The sequence below is a fragment of the Trypanosoma brucei genome, chromosome 9 (genome assembly GCF_000002445.2).
Source record: "Trypanosoma brucei brucei TREU927 chromosome 9, whole genome shotgun sequence".
In the NCBI taxonomy this organism is placed as follows: Eukaryota; Euglenozoa; class Kinetoplastea; order Trypanosomatida; family Trypanosomatidae; genus Trypanosoma; species Trypanosoma brucei.
This window is the reverse complement of record NC_007282.1, coordinates 1,800,971-1,815,841: the sequence shown is the minus strand read 5'-3', so window position 1 is coordinate 1,815,841 and position 14,871 is coordinate 1,800,971. Positions and strand designations below refer to the sequence as shown.

General features: G+C 48.2%; 8 protein-coding genes across 8 annotated transcripts, besides 4 other annotated features; all 8 read right to left on the bottom strand.

Annotated features, from left to right (window-relative positions):
- Positions 1-584: 584 nt before the first annotated feature.
- Tb09.211.3040 (DNA-repair protein, putative) lies at positions 585-2,891 on the bottom strand (the record flags this gene model as incomplete). The annotated part of the gene is made up of 1 exon (XM_822356.1): positions 585-2,891. The coding sequence occupies one exon, from the start codon at positions 2,889-2,891 to the stop codon at positions 585-587; it is 2,307 nt and encodes a 768-aa protein (XP_827449.1).
- Positions 2,892-3,037: 146 nt separating this feature from the next.
- Positions 3,038-3,160, bottom strand: Tb09.v1.0660 (hypothetical protein, unlikely; the record flags this gene model as incomplete). Its single annotated transcript, XM_024642673.1, has 1 exon — positions 3,038-3,160. The coding sequence occupies one exon, from the start codon at positions 3,158-3,160 to the stop codon at positions 3,038-3,040; it is 123 nt and encodes a 40-aa protein (XP_024498458.1).
- A 232-nt stretch (positions 3,161-3,392) lies between these two features.
- On the bottom strand, positions 3,393-4,754 carry Tb09.211.3030 (hypothetical protein, conserved; the record flags this gene model as incomplete). The annotated part of the gene is made up of 1 exon (XM_822354.1): positions 3,393-4,754. One exon carries the CDS (start codon positions 4,752-4,754, stop codon positions 3,393-3,395), a length of 1,362 nt encoding a protein of 453 aa, XP_827447.1.
- A 342-nt stretch (positions 4,755-5,096) lies between these two features.
- On the bottom strand, positions 5,097-6,749 carry Tb09.211.3020 (acyl transferase-like protein; the record flags this gene model as incomplete). The annotated part of the gene is made up of 1 exon (XM_822353.1): positions 5,097-6,749. The coding sequence occupies one exon, from the start codon at positions 6,747-6,749 to the stop codon at positions 5,097-5,099; it is 1,653 nt and encodes a 550-aa protein (XP_827446.1).
- A 546-nt stretch (positions 6,750-7,295) lies between these two features.
- Tb09.211.3010 (hypothetical protein, conserved) lies at positions 7,296-10,190 on the bottom strand (the record flags this gene model as incomplete). Its single annotated transcript, XM_822352.1, has 1 exon — positions 7,296-10,190. The coding sequence occupies one exon, from the start codon at positions 10,188-10,190 to the stop codon at positions 7,296-7,298; it is 2,895 nt and encodes a 964-aa protein (XP_827445.1).
- Positions 10,191-10,606: 416 nt separating this feature from the next.
- On the bottom strand, positions 10,607-11,929 carry Tb09.211.3000 (hypothetical protein, conserved; the record flags this gene model as incomplete). Its single annotated transcript, XM_822351.1, has 1 exon — positions 10,607-11,929. One exon carries the CDS (start codon positions 11,927-11,929, stop codon positions 10,607-10,609), a length of 1,323 nt encoding a protein of 440 aa, XP_827444.1.
- A 501-nt stretch (positions 11,930-12,430) lies between these two features.
- Positions 12,431-13,288, bottom strand: Tb09.211.2990 (uncharacterized protein; the record flags this gene model as incomplete). Its single annotated transcript, XM_822350.1, has 1 exon — positions 12,431-13,288. One exon carries the CDS (start codon positions 13,286-13,288, stop codon positions 12,431-12,433), a length of 858 nt encoding a protein of 285 aa, XP_827443.1.
- Positions 13,289-13,482: 194 nt separating this feature from the next.
- Positions 13,483-13,533: a sequence feature (CT-rich).
- A 784-nt stretch (positions 13,534-14,317) lies between these two features.
- Positions 14,318-14,704, bottom strand: Tb09.211.2980 (hypothetical protein, unlikely; the record flags this gene model as incomplete). Its single annotated transcript, XM_822349.1, has 1 exon — positions 14,318-14,704. One exon carries the CDS (start codon positions 14,702-14,704, stop codon positions 14,318-14,320), a length of 387 nt encoding a protein of 128 aa, XP_827442.1.
- Positions 14,370-14,423: a sequence feature (T-rich).
- Positions 14,532-14,566: a microsatellite.
- A 113-nt stretch (positions 14,705-14,817) lies between the features above and the next one.
- Positions 14,818-14,871: part of a microsatellite that runs on past the window's edge.

Sequence of the window (14,871 nt, the reverse complement as noted above, 5' to 3'; positions counted from 1 at the left end):
TCCTTTTCGTTGTACCGTGCTGGATACACTCCCTAACTCACGTTCCTTCTATGATTTTCCCCCTACCTAGATGAAACAAAAATAGTAAACAAGAGAGAGTACGGGTGATGAGCAAAAAAAAAAAAAACGTGTCGTATTTAGAATTCAGCAGGACAAAAGAACAGAGGCGTAGGCAACAAGCAAGGTGAAAAGCAACGGAAGTTGCGTGTCACCATTCTGGTCTTTTTTTTTTTGCAGAGAAACCTAGAACGGAGTTTTTTTAAAAAAAAAAAGAGGAATTGACAAGTGATTTTTAAACCCGAAACAAATCGGGATGAATCCATGTTGTTATAAAGGTGTCGAAACGTGACGATGTTTTTCAATGTACACCTCTTGCTGTTTCTGCTGTGACTACCTCCTTTAAATACCCACTAGCGTCGATGTGAGCTGTACGTGATATAATGACAAAATGAAGCGATAAAAGGAAACAAAACTGCCAACAACAATAACATAAGGGGTTTCAAGTACAAATCAGGTTGATGAAGATATGTGGAACTGTGCCCCTTCCCTTAGCGAATAAAAGTGTGGCATGCAGTGGAAATTTGTCAGTGAGAGGAAAGATGTCCATGTGTAGCTCCCTCCAAATACTGCTGACGAATACGCAAGTATGCCAGTCTATGCTGCACAAAATGCATCCACCACCGGTACGCCCTCTGCTTCCTTTTCGCTGCCTCCTGTTCCTCCGTTAATTGCTTCCACTCCTCATAAGCCTTGACAAGACTTCCTGTGTTAGTTTCCTTCACAATGATACCGTCAGTCACCACTTCCCATCCTGAGGAACGCGCTTCATTCAAACGCCGCCGCCTATATCCAGTAACAACGATACCAAAATCAATGTTCATACGCCTTGCCACCCGAATAATATTCGGTTGCTGCATATGCACCAATCCGATTGGTGCTGGTTTATCCAACAGAATATACCACTGCGTATTGCCGTGCTTGGGAATACTACCATCCTCACCTAACGGCTCCGGAGCGAATGGTTTCGTTTGCCAAACACCAAATAAAGCACTCGACTTCGAGAAGGGACGTGAGGGTGGCGGTGGTATTACTTTGTATGGTTCTTCTTCACCGGACACCGTGCGACCCTCCCGCAGCCAACCATCGCGACTGCGAAGGCTCACAACTGCAGAGCGCTTGAACACAATATGGCCCTTAACGCTGCCAACCATGGTGGTGCTGTCTTTGGGGTATATGCCCTCGTACCGACTGAGACCATTTTCGAGAATGAAAAGCGGATGCTTCTGCAGTGCCGTGAGGGTCTTCGGCACCTCCTCCGCGTACGTGAGGGAATGCAGCTGCTTCTTCTCCCTCTGCATCTGCGCCTCCGTATATTTACCAACATCCCTGCGAAACAAGTCGACGATGACTTCAGACGCCTCCCTGTTATCGTTCCACTGAAGGTCTTTCCAGATGTGGCGATACCTATCACATCGGCCTAACCTGTGAGTGAAAGCACTGCTGTACTTAATGGAGTAACGGGGGGTGACGTCCATAATCGCATCTCCGCCCACAGAAAAGGTGTATGGAGCGGCAAAGAGTGTGGCGCAACCCCCACATGGATTAACTGAAATGTACGACTGCCGCTGCGGGCACCAAACTTCCAACCAGAAGCAAGAAGATGGCAGTCTTTTCGGAGTATTTTGCTTCGCACCAGCATCATCGCCTCGTTTGCGCTTCTTTCCAGAACCAAACAAACTCATTGCTTCTTTCGGCGGCGATCCTCCGTCGCTCCCGCTTTTTTCCGACATGTCTCCCCGCCGCATTCGTTCCACCGCCACCACCAGACGGCAGGAAACATTAGAAACAGCTGCGAGAGAAAGAAACACAGCGCAAATATACAAACTATGGGGGAGAACGATTCTACACCCAGGTGATCCAATGGAGTAGTGGTACTTACGCAGCTGCTCAAAAAGATACCCAGGTTGTATGGGAGCAGCCCAGTTAGATAGAGCCGCATGTTCTATACCGCCATCCAGTACAAAAACACATTCTATACCACGAAGCAACGCGGAAATAGAAGCAGAAGTGTAATTGTTGACACTGTCCTTATTAGCGGTTACCCAACAAGGTGCAAGGGACGGGGTACTCACAGCAGGATTCATCGCCTTTGCATACAAACCTTTCGCTTGAAGAACGGCACGTAAAAGCGGGTACGTCTTGGATGCCGCATCCTCAACTACATGTAAGCGCAGAAGACCACGAACTAACTTTGGGTGGCGCGCCTGTTGCACAATTTTCCTTCCCCGCAACAAGGCAAATAACAAGGTTGAAATTTCTTCCACAGCACGTTTTGTGCGTTCCGAGCGGCGCTTCGCGGCAAGAAGTTGTTGCTGTTCAAGCATTTGCTCATAGGCGGGATCACGCTGCCGCCATTGCCCGGAGGAGGGGGAGGAAGATTGTTGACCCCCCATTGGCGTTACACTCGCCAATATCCTATTGTGTCTGTTTTCCTCGTCAGTGAGATCCACTAGCTCCGCCTTCACACTTCCCTGTCCGGGGTTCGGTCCTGTTGCACCAAATTCTGGGGTTTCCACGATGCCATTTTTCTCATCTTTCACCTTTACCTCGGGTTTTGTGCTGCTAGACGGTGTAAATGAGGTGGGTAACATCACTTCCTCCCACTCATCATCACCATTATCAGCGTCAGCGAAGTCATCAAGAGACTTAGGTTGCTCCTTGATCTTGGCTGCAGCGACTTCTGCCTGGGAGGCCAGCCTACGACGCGTACCTCTTCCGCCAGTTGCCGAAGGAACTCGGGCTCGACTCGTCACACCGCGAAGGTAACTGTCAACATTCTGAGCAGCAACGGCAGCTACAGATTGAGCCGCATCTTTTTTCTGCTGCCCCATCGGCCCTTGTCTTTATTTTGCCTGAAGCTATTCTTTTTGAATTTGTTTATTTAACTAGAGGAGGTTCTGATTTCCTCACCCACAAGCTGCACGATCACACATTATTTCGTTATTTTTGGGGGAATTGAAAAGGTAAATTTTATTAATCAAGAGGAAAAGAAAGTGAAGAAAAGAAAAAGTGCGGCAAGCATCGTCTTCACACACGGAGACCTTATAGCTGCGCCATATACATCTCCTTTCTTCAGCTTATGTTTTAGCATTACCATCATTCCCAACCATTGTTGATTTCTTTTTAGGTAGTAAACTGATGTGCAGTTATTCGCACAGCTATCTTCCAGAAGGTTGTTGCGTGGTAGATTAAAGTGTGTAGTAGGGGAACTTCGACAAGATGCAGAAAACGAAGTCTTGGTATGTGTAAAAAGAAAAGAAAATGAGGCGATAGAACAAAAACAAAAATGCAGAGAAGAGAATAGAAGAGGTGATGGTAACGAAACCCTCACGCTAAGGCAGATATAGCGAGTTCAGGTTGTATCCGCGACATTGAATTTTTTCCATAACGGTGCCGAATACATCGTAAAATAATATTTCGTTAGCGCTGAATCGATGCATCCAACCCGTTAGCAGGGCGTCGTCCAATAATAGTACATCAACCTCCCTCATTGACACGCTTGAGCAGGGGCTCTTAAACTCGGGTACCTCAACCAGTGACTTGACGTTGATCCCTTCATCTTCATTGAGTTCACTCATCACGCCGCTTATGGGCTGTGCCTCACCGTCGCGCCCCCCAGTGATGGATGTCGTTTCATCAAAACTGGGATGTCTCTTCAGTGCCGCTCGCTCCACGGACTCACGAGCCCGCTCTTCGGCTTGAAGGCGTTTACGCTCACGTTCCATGGCCTGCTCTGAAAATGGATCCAACAACAGGACTTCACGCTTGCGATCGTTCTCACTGCAGTGGAAAGGACCACTACGGCGAAAAAGGGAAGTATTCTGTTTCCAGTTGTAATCTAGAAGGAGATCAAAATACTCACTTCCAAACACGTATGGATCTAATGTGCACTTCTGCGGAGTATCTGGTATGTGATACACATCTTCCTCTGGCCCCATGACACCCGGTCGACGGCGCATCTGGGGCTTCACCTCCTCAGTAGTATGAAACCCCGAACTTTCGTGAAAGCCAATATTACGGATTCCACCCAACATGGCGACAATTTCATCAACTGCGAACCCTTGACGAGAAAGCAGCCGCTTCATGTTAAGCACGTCTCGCTTAGACTCCGGTACAAGAGAGGGAGTGGAAATCAACAACTGGTCAGCGGGTACATCGTTGGGTGGGTCTGATCTCCCTCGATGAACTGAAATACTCGGCCCCCCCAAACGGGCAAGTGCTTTTGCCGAAAACAGCGCCCAAAGATCGGGGATAGAAAACATTGGCTGTTCATGGTTTAGCTGCAGTATAAACTCCATTAACTCCTCTGCCTCAGGCTTCATATACTCGGGATATACCATGGGAACTCCAAACGGGGTTTGAGCGCCTGAAAGGGCGTGATGAATTACCATCCGCACGGCCGCTACGGACAGATCGGGCCTCGAAAACACTTTTGTATCCATGGCTCTGTTAATATACAAATCGTTGCCTGAGGGCCGAATCGCCTGATACCAGCGGTTGCCGAAGTAATAACACATGCTGGATGCCTGAATAAAGCAAAGAAGCCCGGCAAAAATAGCCGCATTTTCCCACCATGGCCTCTGACGCGCAATCCTATGAAGGTCTCCTTCTTTATAGCCCCACCATAGCAGACATTTCCTCGACCCACAGAACGGCCCCAAGCTACTCAGTCGACGAGTGTATACCCTAAACATTCACTATGTCACGTTCCGATGCAGTGTTTTCCCGAGCTGCCGCGTCTACGAGACAGTAAAGCGTTAGATGTCCACGGTAACTAAACAGACCTGCACTATTTATCAGGAATTTGAGTGGAAAAAAAATACAAGTATATGCACAGACAGGTAGAGGTTAGGATGGAGACGGGAAAAAGCACAAAGCTCACCACACCTTCGAACACGAAGGAGGAAGTAGTCACTAACACGCTACATTCATACAACTGTGTTGGTGACTGATGTAAACAAAAAGAAACAATAACCGAACAACGGCTACGAAACCAATGTACCACCCATCGCGAAAACTCTGATTAAAATCACCACCTACAAGAAACGTTCCTCGGATGGCAGGCAGCGCGTTACTATATCCAACGCCGCCTCTCCGACCGAGGCGTCTGATGTCCTCCCTCGAAAAACCGTACGTTTGAACATATCCGCAACAGTCCTTACCGGTGATATTTCATGGGCCTCGCGCACACCATGCTGAAAAACAGCAGAATCCATCACATCAATCCATTGCACCGGATGGGCTAGCTGCGCTGCTAGCACGGCCGCACACATGTCACGCACACTACTAGTGTCCATGCCGTTTTTAAAAGCTAACTCGACCAAATTAGTGTGGTACCGTCCATTGTGCCTGATCTCCCCAACATTCATCGACTGCATTGCGTCCAGTGCGTCTCGCTGAAAGTCGACATCAAAGGGGCGAAACGCCGTGCCAGTTAAGTTAGTTAGCCAAACGGGTTTCTTCGGCTCTGAGGCACATCGCGAAGACGGTCCCTCATCACTACCACCACACTGTGGGATGCAAAAAAAAGAACGCATTGTCTCTTCGTCGGGTAATGCATCGCGAACTACGGGAAGGAAGAGATCCATTGCCCTGCGAAGCCGACTACTATGAAAAGGAATGCTCAGCGGCAGAGGAATAAACCAGGACTTCTTCTTAAGGCCGCTTCTCCCATCCTCCTGAAGCGTTAGGTGTGTAAGTTCCTCTAACGATGGGGTATAGCCGTCGTCCGGACCCCTCAGAAAGCGTCGAAACGTTGACCTAATACCGTACTTTCGGGCACAGGAAGTCACGAAATCTGGTGCCGGACCAGTGTTTGGGTTCATAGTTATCCCCTCTTGCTTGTCTTGCAGGACTGAAGACACAGCTGTCCGGACGATATTATCGAGGGTAGCTGACGACCCGCAACTAGTGGCACGGAATTGTGGATCAAGGCATTTGCCAAGTGCCGACAACGCTATTGGATCACCGACAACAACGTACTGCTCGTAACTGATGTTATAGTTTACTACTTCGATAAACGATGCCGTCGTAGAGAGATTGCGAGCTATCAACTCTACAAATATGTGAAGCTGATCGACTGCAAGATCGGGATCTTCGACGCATAGTTTTGCCCGTTGTGGGTTACAGGCAAACATAAGATGACCCTCATTACTTTGGGAACTGTGCTTTACAGCATCCTCCATCAGGGCCCCGCGTCTATAAACAAGATCAACGGCAACCTCGGGCGAAAGCAATCCAAGGGCGCAAAGAGCGGAGAACTCGCCTAAACTGTGACCAGCTATAACCTCGGAGGATTCCACCGAGTAACCTCGGGTTTCTTTGAGGTACTCCAGTGACACCATGTGCGCTGCTAGCATACACGGCTGCGTCAAAGAAGTTAAAGACAACACCCCTTGAGGATGAGAAATCAATTTTTGCCTGGGAGTCGATTCTACCACACTTCCGCCATCCTGACAACTGCGTTCACATATGGCAGCCACATCATATGCATCATTGTAAACGTACAACCTAGTAGGATTTTCCGTTATAATGTCTTGCAGTGAGATGCCATATTTCTGTTCCATACTTCCCTTCATTCGCTCCCACAGGCAAGCCACTGCCGGAATGCGTAGATATTCCGTCGCCATTCCCCGACGATGGGCCCCCTGGCCAGAGAATACCAAAGCGCGCTGCAGCGATTTCGACATGTGCTGTCCTCTCCTCTCAAGGCCTCGCCCAACGCACACCGACACACACACGCCTAAAAACGTCTGTATTACCAAAATTGTTGCGGCACAATGCAAGAAAAGGTAAAAGATTTATTTAAAAGTAGTAAAAAGAAATAATTTTAGCTTTGATCGTTCCCTCTTTTTTTTTCTTTGGTGATAAAGCATCGCCACAACCAGGAGGGAACACAAACTCATCTGTACATATACGGCATGCCCACACAATCGCGTACGGCGACAGATATACGACAAGGGGAATAAGCATTGTTGCAAATGAAGTGCGCCACGGAGAAGACCCTGCATGGAAGAAAACGTGAATCTTTCGGCCCGCACGCATTTATCGCTCTAAAATAGAGCTATTAGAATAAAAAGGAAAATGTTTTTTTTTGTAACAATCGATCTATAGCTAACAATAACGACACCCTCACGGCGACATCCTCATAATAATATCACCCAATAAACACCAAGTAGTAGGGGAGAAGTGTCCAGCAAAAACTGGTACGCACAACTATGCATATGTCCCCAATTTTACACCACGAGAGCACCGCCCCGTACACCTTCAGGTGTACTACTGGGCGACACCGGCGACGCCGACGGAAGCGAAGGTAGCGGTAAGGGCGTAAACACACTGTCCCCTTTGCCGGGTGTGGATAACGACAGCGAAGCACTTGCACTCACTCGGGCTGATGGCGGCAGCGGCGGCGGCGAAGCCAAATGTGCTGAACTCAGGGCCGGTGGCTGCGGCATTGCAGTAGGCGACTTCGGTACGGGCACGGGTAGAATCGAAAAACTCAAATTTGGCCCGGCCAAAGAGGCGTTTGCATCAGCAGCTTGTGGTGCCGGTACCGCTGTGGGGACGCCCCTCGCACTGTAACCTGGTGACGGAGGAAATTGAACCGTTGGCGTTGTAGGGGACCTGATGACAGGTACCACAGGGGTGGGTAGTGGTATACTCGAATTCATTGACGAGGCGGCAACGTTCATAACAGATTCAGTCGACGCAGACACCCCAATAGGTAACTGACTTATCAGAGGCACCGGCAACGCTGCAGCAGCACTGGTGCCGGAATGATTTGCTGATAGTGCTGCCGCCATTGTTGACGTGCCGGCAGATAATACAGTAGCAGGGGCGACAGGAATGGGCACAGATGGCGCTGCTGTGCTCAACGCAAGTCCACCTGTGGTCGCGACTCCACTGGTGTGCGGTGCGCCGAGAGCCACTGGGGCCACTGCAGGGATGCTCGTTGCACTCTGGCTTGGTGACTGAGTTGCGGTGACACTGGTTGTGCTAGTTGTTGTTGTTGCCGACGTTGTGGTGGTTGTCGTGGTGGCAGACGCGGTGGACGTTGGCAAAGGGTTTCCAGAGCTTACAGCTACAGCTGGTTGGGGCACGCCAACAGTAGACGAGAAGGGTGGCACAGATAACGCCAGCGGAATCGACTGCAGTGATACGGGGACCCCTCCAGGAGCGACAGCAGCCGGTTTTTCGCCGCAAGATTGAGGCTGCAATGTGACGTTTGGCACAACCGGAGTATAAATGACAGTCGGCTGAAACCTTTTACTTGATCGCGTTGAAGGAATGCTCTCCACAGTCGAGCTCCCACCACCAGTTGATTGGGTAGTAGTGAACGAATCTGTATACGAAGTGCTGCTCTTACTGGAACTACCGATGCTCTGATCACTGCTGCCTGAGTCACTGAGGCTACTACTACTAGCAGTAGCAGTACTAACGCTGCGACTTCGGCTAGTGCTCAATGTACTACTGCTGTCGTTACTGCTATCGGCCTTTTTCTTTTTGGCACCACCACTAGTTTCTACCTCAGGGGGATTCGCGCTCCCCTTTTCTTCCCCAGTGGCAACGATACCAGGTTTCCTTCTGGGTGCGGTACTTTCATTGATTATCTGGCCCTGTGTGACATCTTCATTTGCTTTTATCCGCTCCCTTCCGCCAGGGATACCGTCGCCTGAGCTTCTTGAAGACCTCCTGGTCGTTGTGGAAGCCACTTTCGAGAATGCACCCCTCACACCAAAGTTTCCATTCACAGTCGACTGCACCATTATATTAACCCGTTTTGTTAGCGATTTGATGTCCATAGCCAGGTCCTTCATGAATTTTGTATGTTGAGGGGTCAATGAAGAAAGCGAAACCACCAACGGTTTAGGATACGCCAGGGCTATATGATAAAGATTTGCCCCTACAGTTTGCAACTGATACAATACTTTGTTAACAATAAAGTCGGCAACGCTTCCCTTTTTGGATGGAGGAAGCTTCTCTACGGAAGTACCACAGTTTTCTCTCACAGTTATTTCGGCTTTGCTGAATCCTGCTGAAGTAACGAACTGGGTCGCAAGTTGAAGTACGATGTTTGACAACCTCAGTACATTCTGAGCAAGGCGTTCAATTCTATCGGCGTCATTTCTTGCCTTGTCGTCTATGGTGAACTCATCTAAGGTAGCGAACTCGCGCTTCAAGGTAGTATAAAACATCATGCAATTTGACTGAATCTGGTATGCCACATCGTACTTCAGAAAGTAAAGGAAGGTACCCTTCTGAACCCCTTCCATTGCTCCTTCGTGCATGTGACTACTTGCATGTAAGTCCTGACCCTCCTGCTTCACTTCCCGTAGCGCTTCTCGGGGCAAAACCTCGCCTTCGTCCGGTCGCAATACCTCTCGCGCTGGCGGTGCCGCGATCGCGGGGGCGGGTTGTCCCCCAATACGTGGCTCTTTACGATTTGAGCGATGGCGGTGCGTGGTTCCAACCTTCCTTTTCCCCTTTCGCTTGAAAATCCTGCTGTCGATGATAACACGAATAACGTACGCTTTACCATCGATAGAAATAATATCTGATGAACCGGTTAAAGCGATAGGAGTGGAATTGACGGGGGCCACTGGAGAAGGTGAAACGGGTGCAACGACAGCGCATTCCACCGGAACAACCCGACAAGTCATCTCTGCAACACCCATCACTTTACCACCCACCGTACGCATCTCAAAATTTGAACATCGCAGTTCTTTCGCAACTTGCTGCTCTACCAGTGGACAGGGGCACAACCACGTCAATGAGGAGCTTGCGATGGCAACTTCGGAGAGTGATTCATCGTACAAACGGCAGCAACATTGCGTGGGGAACATGGTGCGGCAGTCCCTGTTGCTCAAGCTAAATTCGGCCCTATGACAAGCATTATACGTTACAGAAAGAACGCGATCACCTGCAGGAGAAAACTCAACAGCAGCTCCGCCACCTCGCACTTGTGGCTGAATATAAATCTCCGGAAAGTGGGGAAGACGGACCGAGAAAACAATACGAGCTGATGAACTCATGTCCACGAGGTCAGTCAGCCGTTTGACACCGACCTCTAGCCGATATTTCCGCATACCACCTTCGCCCGAGGTCGTAACGGCAGAAGAGTTCGTCAGCATTGGTACTTTATAGGGGCAATTTCGAGGAGTCACTTCCTCTCTTTAAAGCCTTCTGCTACGTGTCTATTTTTTGTTTATTCAACTATCCCTGTGCGTTGGCGTCTAGTTATGGTATCCTCTTCTGTGATTGACGTTCTCCTCTCCGCAAAACGGAGCAGCCTAGGGTCCTTTATTCGACAGGTAAATCGGTCGGTTCCAGGGGGGAAGGATGAGAAAATAAAACAAAAGAGATAAGAGTTTTTAAAAAAGAAAAAAAAAGTAAACACGGAAATAAACAAATGCTAAAGCGCAACGAAATTACTAACAGACAACCATCTTCACAATCGCTTCGCTTGAATGTTTACACGTGCAGAGGGTAAAACACCACAACACGGTCGCCAGCGTCCTCACTTTTGACACTTGAGCACTACCCGTGTTTAAAGATCCTCACCGTCAGATTTATCGCCGCTACCACTCTTCTTGTATTTACCCCTATGATACATTTTGTCCACCATATCCTTCGTCTGTATGCGTGCACCCGGTGTGCTACCCGCAGCAAGCTCAGGTTTCTGCATCAACACTTCATGCGTCGGAATCACTGCCTTATCGCGAATCCTTCCTCTACTTTGCACGATTTTCCCACGCTCCGGTACAGATGAGGCATCCACTCCCTCCTTTAACCCTTGAGAGGATAACTTAGCCAGCAATTCATCCTGATGAGCCTGTAAAGCGTGTACTCGATCGAGTTTCCCCTTCTTCCGCCGCCGCATAGGAGTATTGGCATCTCCTGCAGGTGCAGACGGTGTGCCTCCAGCGCCTTCACTAACAGTGGGTGGTCGGAAGATCGACCTTGATCCAGTTTTACCTCGCTCAATGTACGCCCGGCGGCTTACCTCGCGCTCCGCATCCGTCTCTTCCATGCTCCGAGCCACGCGGATGTCCGCCTCACGCTCTTCCTCCTCTCTTGAAATGTCATCTATCGTCTCGGAGAGCGCTCGGGAGTCATCACCCAACCATTCTTTCAAATCCTCCTCCTTTGCACTTACCATCGCTCGTAACATTCGCTCTTCAAAAGCAGCAGCTTCCGAAATCGAGCTGCTCGTGTGCGGTTCGTGGGGTTTTGCAGTAGAGTCAGGGTGCTCTGCCATGTGATTCGACAGTAACGACTCCGGTACCTCTACGATATTGCCATCACCATCTTCTAAGAAAGGCATTTGCCCAACAAAATTTAGCGGATAGGGCTCGTTCTTACCCGCCACATACTTGTCCAACTCTTTGTCAATGTGCTCCCGAAGTTGCGCGTGAGGAACGTAATTAATGAGGTTCATGTTCTGCAGGCGCTCACTGGCGCGCTCATACCAAAAGAAGAACTGCCGCTCATGGAACTCACGAAGCAGATCAAGGTGTTTCTTCTTCAGTGCCTGACGCCCGTCCATCATCTGACGCGCCTCTATTCGTTTTTTTTCCTGCTCCTTCATCTCGCACTCCCACTGAGCCAGCTGTGCAGCCTTCGTTATGTTGTACTTATAGATGTACTCATCTGCATTAACGCGAAATGACTCCAGCCACTGACGTTTATACACACGTCGCAGGTGCTCAAACTGCGCCTCATGCACATTGCGCCACAGTTCGTTCTGCTTCCACATCCAGTGGCGGTACGGAGTAAGAAATCCTGTCATCTTTCGGCCATGCTCAGACTTCGATGGAAGATTGTAGTAGGGGCGTATTTGGCGCCTGCAAAAAGAAGAACTGCGCATCATGTCTTTGAAACTAACGCCGCAGAGCCGCCGCGAGCCTTCAGTTTCCTTTCTCCCTTATGAAGCGTCTCTCTCTCTCTCTCCTTCCGCACACGCAAACACAGACGGACGGCCACCTGCCGCTCAATCTGCGAAATCGGGTAAAAACAGAGAAACCTTTCCCTACTCTGATTTTTCTTTTGTCTCTGCAGCCTCAAATGGCAAATACGATAGTTACTAGAGGGGAGGGGAAAAGCGACCACGAAAAAGGGTCGAAGGGAAAGTAAACCACCTGCTATGTTGGAAAAAAATTTAGGTTATGGACAAAGGAAGAAGAGGAAGAAGCAGCAGCAAAGTTAAGGGAAACAGCAAAAAAATAAATCTCAATAAAAAGTTTTCAAGCGGATGATGCATTAGTGGAAAAGGAATATACAACTAACACGCACCGGTGGTGCTTGCGACCAAAAAGAATGGGGAAAGAGAAGATTATTAGGCTCACCTCAACCTCAAAAACAAATCGGACCATCAATAATTCGGTAGACGGCTCAGCTGAAGCTGTGCGGTCACTTGCCTGAGTGCATCGCTAACTTCCTTCTGACTTTTACATGTCAGTGCTGTGATTGGTTCAAGTGGTTTCATCAAAAGCTCCATATTTCCTTCTCCTCCACGCGGAAACGGGAACATAGTGCGGAGCCGCTCGGGTAGCTCTGGCTGGAGCATAATATTCTCGACTTCCTGACAGTATCCCACAGGTGTATTCTCACCTACCCGTTCCACTTCCTGTAGCTGAATGTCAACGAAAACAACGTTTTGCCGAATCTCTGTCCACTGCTGAAGTAAACGCTCCTTCTCTGTTTGCAGAGCCGTTTTCTCTCCCACATCCAATAGGGCTGTTATCGGATCCGAATACAGTGTCCCTGTGTCGTAATATGCATCCGCACCCTCTCCATAACAGCCACCGCAACCCGCACCCACAAAGCAGCAATTGATACTATCACAATCCTCAGCAGCTGGTGCTTTTTCATCATCGGGAGTTTCAAAGTTTGTGTCATCCGCCGTGTTTTCTTTTTCTGTTGTAGGTGATACGCTGCCATCAAGCCCCCAACCACCTGTACTTGCACTACTGCCAACACCAGTCTCGAAACCAGCGGCCCCATTCTTGCGTAGCGTGTGAAAACAGTGACGACACACTCGTTTCGGTGTATCCGAGTCGTGGGATGATAGGTTAATTCTGTACCTGGAGCATTTGCTGCATACAACGAGACCACATTTTCTGCAGTGATGACGGCGAGTTGTTAATGAGAAACTAACATTACATTTACAGCACCCACTAACATCGGAGTCTTTCTGCCAATTTTCACCCTTTGCTTCACTAGCGCCCATATTCGCCGCCTACACCCTCTCGCTCGACACCAAAATCTTTTAGCAGCACAAATCCTCCTGAGGTCGATCAATTAAAATCCTTTCCTTAACTTTGACGCCCTCCCTCACTTACACTAACACCGTAATAATATCGCCCTCCGCCTGCAGGATGAGTACGAACAAACGCACTTTTACTTCCCTACTGGCGTAAACTGAGGAAAGAAAAAAAGAAGTAAGAAACAAACAAAAAAAGAGAGACAAGTAAGCGACAAAACGTGAGGGAAACCTTGCTCCTTTGGAGGACATCATATTAACGTGACGGTTGCAACCACATGCAAGTATGTGGTTCTAATTAACTCTTCATAGTCTTACACCGGCAACTGCGAAATGTGGCGTGAAAAAAAAAACTATGTCTGTTTCCTGAACAAACCCACATATGTCCATCTATTTGGAGATCCACTAATCACTACCACTATTCTCACTGCGTCCGACGCGGCCATTTGCACGTGCAAATTCACAAGTGCGCAATACACATACATGCACACACACAAACAGCAACGACGATCAAACCACGAAAAGATACGCATTCCAAGTTGATGGAAACCTGGTACATAAACATCCCGCACTTCCAGCAAAAAACAAAAATAAAACTCGTTTCAAAGGAGGAAATGAGCTTCAAAAAGAAGTAATTGTACTCAAAAACAGTTCACATACATATATTCCTTTCTCCCACAGCATTTACTCATCGGCGCGCTGTAGTTATTATTGGGTCCACCAGCCCGCGACAACTCCATCTGCTGTTGATGGTGTTGTTTCTTTTACGAATGGAACACAAGCATGTATACACACAGACGTCTGCAAATACATGCACGTATACCTTTATTTTTGTTTTTTATTTGCTTAGACAGATAATAGTTAGATGCCGTGCGTGACCATGTTCTTCCTTCCTTGAGTCCTTGTAGCAAAAAGTCAAAGGAGTTGCAGTCGTTTCAGTGGAGGGGTTCGGATTCCGTTTGCTCATCAACAGTTGAGGAAACCAACCATAATCCATCACATAACCAAGGAGGGTAAAAATAACCTCAACTTCAGAGGAACAAGGAGTAAAAAAAAAAAAAAGAAAAAGGAAAGAATCGGAAACGAAACAAGAAAAAACAAATAGCTAGAGAAATGTGCGCATGCACAGTAACTGTCACAAATTAGAACGTTAAAAAAGTCAACGTGGCCACGCGCCAAGATATTATTCTTGCAGGCCTCGCCCCCCCCAATATATATATATATATATATATATATATATATATAAACAGACATAAACACACAAACAACACACACGTCTTTCGCCGCTACCACCTCCAAGGGATAAAAAGGAAAAATCTGTAAGGTACCAGTAAAACGGCATGTTAAAAGAGGGGAAATGCTTTTTTTATTTAAAAAAAACATCAATTTTCTTCTTTCGAGGAAAACACCCACTATATTTCATTTCTCTTATATATATGTGTGTGGGTGTGTGCGCGTTACCACAATTCCTTTGGTAATCCTGGTGTTAAACGGTCCATACACAGGCACATAAACACACACACACACACATATAAGAGAAATATACATAT